Source organism: Rhinolophus hipposideros, assembly GCF_964194185.1.
Source record: "Rhinolophus hipposideros genome assembly, chromosome: 26".
NCBI lineage: Eukaryota > Metazoa > Chordata > Mammalia > Chiroptera > Rhinolophidae > Rhinolophus > Rhinolophus hipposideros.
The window spans coordinates 315332-327102 of NC_138072.1; the positions used below are offsets into that span (position 1 = coordinate 315332).

General features: G+C 51.6%; 1 protein-coding gene across 1 annotated transcript in view; it reads left to right on the forward strand.

The window, feature by feature from the left end:
• The window catches only part of KDM5B (lysine demethylase 5B), a 50164-nt gene that overhangs the window by 36284 nt on the left and 2109 nt on the right, over window positions 1–11771 (forward strand). The window contains exons 20-26 of the mRNA XM_081039186.1: window positions 655–793; window positions 3409–3588; window positions 4155–4313; window positions 7614–8099; window positions 9424–9535; window positions 10277–10431; window positions 11429–11749. Of these exons, the coding sequence (XP_080895312.1) occupies window positions 655–793; window positions 3409–3588; window positions 4155–4313; window positions 7614–8099; window positions 9424–9535; window positions 10277–10431; window positions 11429–11749 (1552 nt within the window). The remainder of the gene's footprint in view (window positions 1–654; window positions 794–3408; window positions 3589–4154; window positions 4314–7613; window positions 8100–9423; window positions 9536–10276; window positions 10432–11428; window positions 11750–11771) is intronic.

Consider the following 11771-nt stretch of genomic DNA (forward strand, 5'->3'; position numbering starts at 1 on the left):
CGGAGCCAATACTCTCTGTTGTGTAAATGAAGGAACATGGCTGCACACCTGTGCTGCTGCTTGGGGACTGAGGACACCTTGTCTGTACTGCGAGACAGTGCTGGACTCAGGCTAACCATCTGCTGGGGAGACCAGCTCACCCTAATCTTGCTGTCTGTCTGACAGATTTGTGCTGAGTCCAGCTGACGACCCAGTATGAAAAACTAATCTAAGTTGTAGACATTCTTTGTAATCCTGCAGTTGTGGTCATTGAACAGAGTCCAAACCTTTTCCATACTGTGCTTTTGGTATGTTGCTATCCTAGAGAATTTTAATTTTCTTAGTGAAATTGTGAGTATTGACAGTGTGTCTAGTTTAACGCAGAGTAAATTATCACGAAGTAAACTGCAAATGGAAGTTTGTTTACACCAGCATCAAGTGAGGAATAAGAACTTACATGCTTCACGCTGTCAGTTGCTTTGTCCTAGATGCTCTGAAATCTTGTGTGGCCATGGGAAACTCGTTACTGTGATACCCAGTAGTCACGGCCATTTAAAAAAAATTACTCGCTGGACTGGATTTCCTTTGAAATGACTTTTCTAGTTCGTCCTGTAAGGCACAAGGAAAACGACCCGTCACACAGCATGCTGAGCAGTGTCTGTGCCCCTTTTGCAGACCGCGGCACTCGCTCAGCAGCCTTGCCACGGCCGTGAAGGAGATCGAGGAGATCCCTGCGTACCTGCCCAGCGGGGCAGCCCTGCGAGACTCTGTGCAGAGAGCCCGGGACTGGCTTCGGGACGTGGAGGCCCTGCAGGTGTGTGTCAGGAAGCGGACGCCTGGCTGCCAGAGTGTCTGTCAGGAGCCAGAGTTGGACAGTGGAAGGGTGTATGTTGGGTCTCACTGCACAGAGCAACCATTTCTGGGGGGCACATTGCTCATTCTGTTCCCGGCCGTCCGCACTTGGATGTCCTTGTCTACCTGTTGTCCTGAGCAGTCGGCGCAGGTGCTGAAAGCCGCCCACTGCAGTCGGGTTCCTGGTTGGGGGTCGAAGAGAACGTGCTGAAAGTGAAGTTGGGAGAGACATGTCATTTCTTGTCTTTGATGAATGGTTCTCTCGCGTGGCTTGTCAGCAGCTTGGAGTAGCAGATGCAGTGACTCCAGTTACTTGATTACACGGCTTGCCTTGGTCTCAGGGCCCAGAAACTTCACCATGTTGTGGCTGAAAAGTGCCTCCCCAGCCTCCCAAAGCAGTGGAATGTAGCAAGGTCCAAGGCAGGTAGCGCTAAGAACCTGTGGCCCACTGGGCGGGTGACATTACCGACTTGGCTTGCAAGTGAAAGAAGAAGCTGGAACTCACTGGTAGCGTCATGAAGGTCCAGGCAGGGCATGCTGGGAATTACCCAGTTTTCAGCTAGATAACTTTATTTGAAAAGTGGTTGATGGGGCGGGGGAGCCATGCTCTCTCTAATCATCACAAACCAGTAGGTCTTACGGACCTGCTGAGAAAAAAGATTTTTGAATTATTTAATGGGCTATGTCTTAACATTTTTAAAGTTTCTATTGTCTTTGAGTCTTAAGTTCTGTTTTGTTGTAGCCTCAGATTCTCGGAATAAAATACTGTTTTGTGAACGTTTGTGTCATTGTACGCAGTGCTGATTAACTAATTGCTAACAAGAAATGCCCAACAGGGAGGTCTTGTTTTGCAACAAAACACCTGGGCTTCTATTCTAGTTAATACGGAAGAGAAGACGTGTTGTTTGATAAACATCACTACACAGTTAAGGCGTGACCCCGCCTAGCCAAGAAAAACCAAGGGAAGGGTTTACCATGCGTGTCAGCTTCCTTAATGGGAGTTGTACGTGCAGGCTCTTGTCTGTACGTGGGGGACAGTAGTAACTAGCTGAAGCCATGGTCCCCCTTTTCACTCATGATGGGAGAAGGGTGAGCTCTTTGCAGTCAGGAGAGGTGAGCGTGTGAAGTCAGACGGGGTACGTTTCTGGGTAGGTTACTCTCTTCGTGTTTTGTCATGTGCACACTGCTTAGCTTTGGGCCTGCAGCAGGGCCTGCAGGGAGAGCAGGAGCGTCTTGCTTCATTCCTGAAAGAGCAGGCTGGCCCCGGACTTGAATCACACGTACATCTAGGGGCTGGTAGAAGCCTACCAACAAGGAATCCCTTTGGATTCAGTGGTTTGTTCATTGTAAGGTGTTGCCAGTGATCTGCTTCGCACACACGAAGAAGACTCCATGTGTTTCTAAAATGAGGCCATACGGACAGTCCCCTTTTTCACGTGTCCAGCAGAACATTTACGAGTATGTCCTTTCAGTCTCAGTCCTATCAGAATAAGTATCAAAGGCAGTGAAACATCAATGTGCCTAGTCTATCTTCAGTTTTCCAGTTTACCCCAGAATGTCCCTTGTTGTTGCTTGTCAGCCCAGGACTCTCGTTAAGTTTCTCTTAGTCTTGTACGTTCTCCTGCCCATGCTCCTTTTTTTCGTGTCATTGTCCGAGACACTTACCTTGTGGGATGTTCGTCTGGTTATTTCTTTCGGTGTGTTCTCTGGTCTGTATTTCCTGTGCATTGGAAGTGAGCTTCAAAGCCTCGATGGCTTCAGGTCAGACATGGTGTGGTCCTGTGTATTCTCCCAGTTGCATCACCACAGGAGGCGCCCGGATGACCTGTTCTGTGAGGCTGGGGGTGGTTAACACTAATGTCCACCCCACCCCTCACACCGCCCAAGGCTTTTATTCCCCCAGTTTGGGTATTTCATTCTCCAAAGGTGGTCCCAGTACCACCAGCACCAGCACCACCTGGAAATGTGTTAGAAATAGAAATTCATGGGCCTTTCTCTGGTGACCTGAATCGGAACATCTGGAGATGGGGCTCAGGAAGCTGTTTAAACAAGCTTTCCTGATGATTCTGAAGAAATGTTCACGTTTGAGCACCCATGGGCTTTCTCAGTTCATTTTACTGAGTCATCTGAGTAATTTATACTGAGTTACTTCAGCTCATCATTGGCGAGTAGATTGGAGTAAATTGTTTTGTTGCTTATATTTAGGTAAGTCAGTATGAAAGTCTTGAGTTATTACCAATCTACATTTATGATGATTTTTCTCCCCTCAAAATGTCCACGGGGAACAATGTGACAAGTGCATTGAGAAGGGCATAGTCCAAATAAAGGAGCCACAGTGTGCCTTGTGTTCACAGTTGTTTCCCTGGGGTCCAGCACAGACTGGGTTCTTTAATCATCTGTTGAGTGAAAGAACATGTCGTGACCCCCACAGCCCCGTTAGCTGGTGGGTTTCGTCCATACCCGTCTGAATTTAACATGTTGAAGTCGTAGAGGGGGCCCATTCTGAATTGGGCTCTCCTCACTTTACACAGAAGTGTTCTTTTTTCTAAGTCACTACAGTTTTTCTTGCTCTATTAGGTTGGAGGACGTGTGCCAGTATTAGACGCACTCGTGGAACTTGTTACGCGAGGCCGCTGTATCCCCGTGCATCTGAATTCTTTGCCGAGACTGGAATCGCTGGTCGCTGAGGTTCAGGCTTGGAAAGAGTGTGCATCCAATACGTTCTTGATTGAGAATTCTCCATGCTCTCTCTTGGAGGTAAGTTTCATCCGGCCTGTGACAAAACCCTGGGTCACCTGGCTGGGCAAAGCATGCAGTCCCTTCCGCCCAGGGTGGCGTCACTGCCTGGTCTGTGTTCATGAGTCACTGTTTTCAGCAGAGCCTGAGAGATGCTTCTAAGCTTCTAGTGATGTTTTCCAGACACACAGTGTCTCAGGAAGGACTCCCTGTCATGGCGTTCAGGCCTTAGTCCGTGTTGAGATTGGACTTTGAGCCTTGGCCAGGCTTCACCCGTTGATCTCCACTTCTCATAACGCGTAGTCGTTGGGCTTTTCGTGGTCACGAGTGGGGACTGGAGTCAACATAGATCCCAGTTTTACTCACCGTTAGATTGAATCTGGACTCAAGGTCCGTCTTTTGTGAGGTGTTCTTCTTCCCCTTCCTTCCTTTGCAGAGGAGTCTTCTAGCCTCAGGGCCGCATGTTCTAAAGAAAATGTTAGACACTGAGGGCTTCGCCTCCTCCCCACGCCTGGGGTTGGCTGGAGGCTCCCTGGGCCTGCAGCTGAAGTCCCTGTCATCAGTGCTTGTACCGTGTCCCACATTAGGTGCTGTGTCCTCGGTGTGACATCGGCCTTTGGGGATCGAAGAGGAAGCAGAGAAAGTTAAAGGAGCCCTTGCCAAGTGGAAAGAAGAGAAGCAGCAGACTGGAGAGTCTGAGTGACCTGGAGAGGGCCTTAGCCGAGAGCAAGGAGACGGCCGCCGCTGTGCGTATGGGCCTCTCGTGTCCACTGTGTCGCTCGGGGAGGGTAGTTTCTAACTCTTCCTTGTTTACAGTTTTGGGAGGGCAAGTAGAAGGAGAATTTTACAAATACTCAGTTTTGCCAAAAACTTTCTGAAAATTGGCGAATGTAAGTGTTCCGCTGGAGAGGCAGCAGCAGATTTAGGGGCCCCCCAGAAACCGCCATGGCGTGTCTGCGGGTCGGGCCAGGGATCCTGGACATGCGAGGAAGTCCGCCTTTGCAAAGCACTGTTGATGCGAAGATGGTGCCTCTGCAAGGTGAAGCCGTGTCCAGCTCATGTTCAGTGAGCACAGTGTCAGGACAAACGGAGGTAGCTACGTGGTCTCGATGCTTTAAAAAATGTTTTAGTCTCAGGTGTAACCAGATACTGATTCGGTATTTATACCTTGTGAATTGATGACCACAGTAAGTCTAGTTACACTCGCCACCACACATAGACTTTCTTCCTTAAGAGAATTTTAAGGTCTACCTTACTCTGTTTGGCAACTTTCAAACATACGACCCGGTAGTGTTAACGGTCGTGGCCACCCTGGACGTTACATTACCCCCCCGGGGCTCGCTGGTGTTACAGCTGGAAGTCTGTACCTCTGACCCTTGATCCGTATCACTCGTTCCCCACCTCTGGCCACCAGTCTGTTTTTTTGTATGTAGGAATTGGGGGTTGTTTAGATTTCACATACAAGAGAGATTATGATTTGTCTTTGTGTGACTTGTGTCACTGAGCAGAATGACCTCGAGGTCCGTCATGTTGCAGATGGCGGTATTTCCTTCCTTATCTCTTGAGTAATACTCCATTGTGTGTCTCGGCAACAGTCTCCTTATCCCTTCCTCTGTCGATGGACACCTAGGTGGTTTCCATGTCTTGGCTGTTGCAAGAACTACTCCAGGGACCATAGAGGTGCAGATACCTATTAGTGATTTCTTTTTCTTTGGTTAAATACCCAGAAGTGGGATTGCTGGGTCATGATGAGGTAGTTCTATGTTTAATGTTTTGAGGAACCTCCATACTGTTTTCCACAGGGGCTGCACCTATTTGCTGTCCCTCCAGCAGTACACAGGGTGTTCCCTTCTCTCTACGTCCTCGCCAGCACGTGACATTTCTTGTCTTTTTGATGACAGCCATTCTAACAGGTGTGAAGTGATATCTCACTGTGGTTTTGATGTGCATTTCCTTCATGATGAGTGACGTTGAGCACCTGTTTATGTACCTGTTGGCCATCTGTGTGGTTTATTTAGAAAGGTGACCATTCAGATCCTGTGCCCGGTTTTTAATTGGATTTTTTTTTAATTTTTTTTTATTGCTGCTGAGTTGTATGACTTCTCTCTGTAATTTGGGGATTGACCCCCATCAGATACGTGATTTACCAGTATTTCCCCCCATTTTGCAGGTTGCTTTTTGTTAATGGTTTCCTTCACTGTGCAGAAGCTTTTCAGTTGGATGTAGTCCCACCTGGATGCTTGTAATGGCACAAACCATTGCCTGTTCTGGATCAGAAGTACACCTGCTGCTAGGACGGGACGGGGCACCTTCCCCCCTCTTCCTTCGCAGCAGCCTAGTCTCTCTCGTGATGGACGTAGGACTGTCTTATTTATGCATTTTGACACAGCCTTTCCTGGGCATCTCTATATTCAGTCAGGTTCGCGTCAGATTCTGCTGCCTGGGCAGAATTGTGGTGTTTTTAAGGAGCCACCTCCAGCTGTGGGAACACTGGTTTGAACTTGGCTGCTGTGTCTTTCAGCGCCTGGACTGTGAGCCCGTCATCTATGAGCGCCTCCGTTCCCTGTTATTTCTTAGGGGAATGACAGTAGTCGTTTGCCCTCCGTTTCTCACCTGTAGGAAGGCCCCTTGTCACCACTGAGCCAGACGTACTGCCCACACTTGGTCTTTGTTTGCAGAAATAAGTGGGTGTTTTTTCATATACCAAAGGTTTGCTTACCCAGTTTACTTACGGATCTTTTGGCCTTCACACATTTTCTTCTCCAAAAGGACAGAACGGAGGTTCACTCTGGCCTAAGCACTCAGGGTGCCTCATCTCCTGAGTCATGTTGCTGCCGGTAGGCAAATGTGATGGTTGGGAATGGTCTAACTGTGACAAGTTAACATTGTCAGGACTTGGGAATAGAACTAGGAAAGTTCCTGTGGCCTGTAACGTTTATCTCTCGAGGGGGGCAAGATCCGTTTTAAAGGGGTGCGCTTCCCCATTTATCTGTGATTATCGCGGGGGGTTCTGGGGACGGCTAGTAGTCCAGTCTTTTGTTGAGGAAAGGGGATGGTAAGTTAAAGGTGGCAGTGGCTTAATTGACATAGCCAGTTTGGAAGTTGTCACCTTCAGACGCTGCCTCTCTTTAAGTCTGAGGTGCCTGCACTTAGATAGGTCTGGGTGCCTTGTACACATATGTAGTGGGTGCGTATTGTGTCGTGTGAACGCCCCAGATAGACAGCTGGCACAGACTGGTCAGAACCACTCCAGCCTTTCCCTGTGAACTTGATTCTTTTTTGTGTGTTTTCAAGTCATTCATACAGGTTTCACTGAACTTGGCACTTTCCTGGGACGTGGCTCTGATAATAGAGAGGAAAAGACTTTGCAATAGGAATATACTTGCTGCTTTCTGCGGAAAAACATCTTGCTTTTTTGTCTTTGCCCTAACAATTTCCTTTCACTCTCGTCAGGCCTGTGTGCATGTCTGTGCATGTAAGAAAGTCTGGTAAAGTCATTTCTATTTAATTTTTCACGAGGGGTCCAGTGTCATCTTCTACAGTTGCTCTGTCCAGCACACATGTGCGGCCTCAGTGTCAGAGACAGGCAGCGGCGTGGCCTGCTCCTGTGTGGTGGGTGCCCTAGGAGACCTGTCCACCCAAGTACCTTTTCAGGGGAACACACAAGCTAACACACTGAGGAAACGTTAGTGCTCGAAGAATGTGAAACCAAAAGTCTGTGGCTTTCAAGAGAAGTACATTTTCCAGGAGGTAAATGAGCGAGGAAGCAGGACTTTTAAGAAGTGGTGTGTGTTGGGTAGTCCCTCACCCTGAGTGTTGACTGTGCCAGGCAAAGCGTGTGCAGTCACACGTCTGTCACGCAGTCACCACTGCAGCCTGTGAGGTAGGTGGGCACCGTCACTCCCTTCTTGTCCTGCACAAGGGGTGTGTCGCCAGGGTCACTCAGATGCTGGTGGGCAGAGCCAGGGTCTGGATGCAGGCTGTCTCCTCGGTGCCCAGGAGAAGGCGTGGTCTGTGACACTGTCCTCCTTGTTCACTCCCGTCAGATGGCAGCGCTGGGGGAAGCTCGCCTGAGGGAGATGGAAGCCATGCAGTCTCTCAGACTCGCCAACGAGGGGAAGTGGCTGTCGCCCGTTCCGGACGTGGAGACGAGGGTGTGCATGTGTCAGAAGGCGCCGGCCGCGCCAATGATGCAGTGCGAACTCTGCAGAGATGCTTTCCACGCCAGCTGCGTGGCGCTCCCCGGGGCTGCGCAGGGCCCCGGCCTCTGGCTCTGTCCCCACTGCCGGCGGTCCGAGAAGCCCCCATTAGAGAAGGTCTTGCCCTTGCTGGCCTCACTGCAGCGGATCCGGGTCCGGCTCCCCGAGGGGGACGCTCTGCGGTACATGATCGAACGGACCGTGAGCTGGCAGCACAGAGCCCAGCACCTGCTGTCCTCAGGGAGCCTCAGGGCCGCACACGGCCGCACGGGTCCGGGACTGGCACAGAGCAGGCGGCAGGCCCCGGCAGGGCAGGCGGCGGAGACCAGCGAGGTGAGCCGCCCCTTCCTCCACTCCCCTGGGCCCCGACCAGGTGGCCTCAGGTGGCCAGGACTGTGTCTCAGGTGCTCAGTGTGGAGCAGACCTCACGCACACACGTGAGGCAGAGCCTTTCCCACACTGAGGTGTGTGGGCCCAGACTCGTACGTAATACCTGGGTGTGGGAAGCCTTTTTGCCTGACTGTTTTTCCCCTCTGTCCTCTCGTGCAAGCTGCGAATAGGAAAGCAGAGGGCCATCCCAGTGGTGTTTCCCTGAGAGGAGGAGCAAGCTTCTGGTCTTGGGTGTCTGCTCTTCAGAGGACAGGCAGAAGGTTTCAGAACATTTGTGGTCTTGCTGCCAAAAGCCAGACTCTTCTGAGTGTCCCTGGTATCACAGCGGTTTCTGTCTCCTGTGGAAATGGCTGCAGTAAAAGAATGTCCCTCTCTTCATGAGTTCCCCTGAGGGCTCAACCCACACAGGTTTCTCCAGCAGAGACGTCACAGCTGCCTGTGCTCAAGGGGGGAACGCAGACATGAAGTCTGGGATCCGTGCTCAGCAGATCTAGAGGCAGGCTGGAGACCGCTCTCTGCCATGCTTATTGCCTCGTTTTTTACCTTTTTCCTAGGCTTCTGAAATACAGCGCCTGGCACTTAGCTGGGACGAATCAGATTTTTGTTGCGTAGGCGAGTTGTGACTGGGCGGCCTCCAGTCGAGACCTTTGTTTTCTTTATACCAGATGTGCTCACGTGTGTCCCCGAAAATAAGACCTAGCCAGACAATCAGCTCTAATGCGTCTTTTGAAAGACGCATTAGAGCTTGTTGTCCGGCTAGGCCTCATTTGCAGGGAAGTACGGTAGGAATTTATTAGTACAAGGAAAGGACACAGCTGTTGAGAAACAGTTTTCTGATCTGGGGTCCAAGGAGTGTTTGCCCTCAAATGAACATGAAGAAGGTGGAAAGGTGGGTGTGAGGGATAATGGCAGTTCCTCAGCTGGTTTACTCAGAGGGTGCTGTGTTCACCATGTTAGAATCTTCCTAAGGAGAATTACACAGGGATACAAGGCTGCATGACCTGTTCTCATGCAGCGACAGTGACTTAACTCGCAGTGCTGCTCTTCCGCTCTCTGAAATCTGTCCAAGTGAAACCAGGAGGACCAGGGCATGGTGTGGACGAGGGTTGGTTTGGTCACCTCTAAGATGCCAGGAGCCACCTTTCATTCGGGAAAGTCCAGTCTGTGTTTTGGGCTGCCTGTCTGCTAACCCTGGCTGCTTTCATTGGGCTGGTGGCGTGTTGGTGGCCCTGGAAAAGGCCCCCCACAAAGTGCGGTCTCCCATTAGGTATCTCCGCCTCCTGGGACGACTTCCGCTTCCTCCCCTGACGACCGGGACAGCAGAACCTCGTATTCACCTTCTCCCTTCCTTACTGGACGGAGTCGCATCCCCCTCCACGGTTTGTATTTTGTTTTTAGTTTTGTTTTGAAGGATGGATAGTAACAGGTGGTGGGTGGAGTGGTAGGTTTTTGTTATAGATCATAGAAAAGGATTTGACCCTCAGATGTGGGATACAGGTTACCATGTGTCTGCAAGGCAGAGAAGGATCACAGTTGAAGGCTTATCAATGCAGAGGAAACAGAGAGGAGGTCTTTATTTACATCCGTTGCCTTCATGGCCGAGAGGGTAACCAGCATTTCCACCCCAGGCTAAGTCAGAGGCTGCCGTGGTCCTTCATTACCTGCAGGGAATCCTAGACCTAAGCCCCACCTGGAAGCGACCCCCTCCTTGCCTCTCTTTACCTGTCAGTGCCGCCCCATGAATTGTGCCTGAAGCAGCAACTGGAGTCCTGATCTGACCCCATCCCTCGTCACCATGTCACAGAGGCCCCTGCCCAGGGTCCCTGTTCTGTGCCTTCTGTTGAAAGCTGTCAAGACAGAGGGACTCTTCTGCGTCAGCAGGGAGTGAGTGCGGAGGGTTTCAGTGTAGAGCTAGCACTGCCCGTGTCATCGGAGGACTTAGAACATCTAGACGGGGCTCTGCTGGAGGGGGACTTGAGGCCCTTGAAGTGAACCTGAACTTGAGCTGGGTGCCGTTTAAGGAGCGGCTGGTGGAGGCACGAGGGTGAGCCTTCTGCTGAGTCCGGGTCTGGAGCGGTGTGGGCGCCGGGCGGGGCCTCACGCTGGTACGGTCTCTGCAGGCATCAGCGCCGAAGTGAGTGAGCTGCTGATGGAGGCGCAGCTGCTCCAGGTGTCGCTTCCCGAAATCCAGGAACTTTACCGGACTTTGCTGGCGAAGCCCAGCTCTGTGCAGCCAGCTGGCCGGAGCTCACCAGTCAGACCCAGCAGTGAGAAGGCAAGTGTCTGGGAGGCAGTCGGTGGGGAGCTGCTGCAGGAGTGCTTCCTGAACAGCTCACGACTGGAGGCCCCGGTGACCCCGAACCGCGTGCCGACTGTGCCAGGGAGCAGGCACGTGCTGGCCACCAGGCGCTGGCACGCCCCACCGGGTCGCTCCTGGTTTTCAAGTCACCGTGAGTGAGTGAGTCTGTAGCGAGGTGCTTCTCATCATTCCCACGTGGTGACAGCTAGAAGCAGCGTCCTTGTTTTTCTGTAAGGGAGACACTGTAGAGATGAAATGCAAGTATAGCTAGGGTAGAGGCTGCAAAAATCAAAGATATTCTGGGAGGTAACATTCAGCAAATGCTCTCACTCTAAGCCCAGCAAGACAGCTGTGGGCAGGACCATGTGGGCGCGGGTTTGCTTAAGGGGACACTGGAATGTCCTGTTTCCTGGCACCTGACAGACGCTGCTTTCTGTCCGTTTGGGAATTGACCAACCTGTAACATTGAAGGCCTGAGAACATGGTCAGGAGAGGGAATAATCTCCCTAACGAGGGCAGAGGGCAGGTACTGGCATTTAGGAATTTATTTGTCATCGTGATACCAAATAGTCAGGCACCCTTGTCGATTATGGTCGGTTAATGCTCCTCCTCCTGTAAGGGGCGGGGGTCCTGTTGGGACAGACAGGTGGACGAAAGGAAGGAATTAGCATGGTTCTTTAGACGTCTGTAGGTCATAGGATGAACCTCATAGCAGTCAGTTACATCCTCGTGGATTTGGAACAAAGAAGAAAATAGGCATCTACCTCCCCGCCTCCTGGCCGGTCGGCTCACTGACGGCTGATAGTGTCTCTCCCATTTCCTTCTCCCAGCGTTACTCTGGCAGCACTGGCAGGATGGGCGGGGGTGATGTGTCGATGGGGGCCCCTCTGATTTCAGACGGCTCCGACAGCCTCACCAGTTCATTCATAGGCCAACCTGAGGCTAAAATGGAGTCTGCCCATCCTCTACCCAGAACGACGGCTGCCGCGGGAAGCGAGATGGGGTGAACGGCCTGGAGAGGAAACTGAAGAGACGCCTGGAAAGAGAAGGCCTCGCCAGTGAGCGGAGGGATCGCGTGAGGAAAATACGGACCCCCAGAAAGAAGAAAATCAAACGGAGCCGCCCCAAGGACATGGACAATCCCCAGTTAGAGAGAGAGCGTAGCTCTGAGGCAGCCCCATCTGCCGAAACCCATTCCCTGCCCTCAGACACGTCCTACTCCGAGCAGGACGACTCTGAGGAGGATGACGCCATCTGCCCGGCTGTGAGCTGTCTGCAGCCGGAAGGAGACGAGGTCAGTGAGGTGTGGGCCGTAG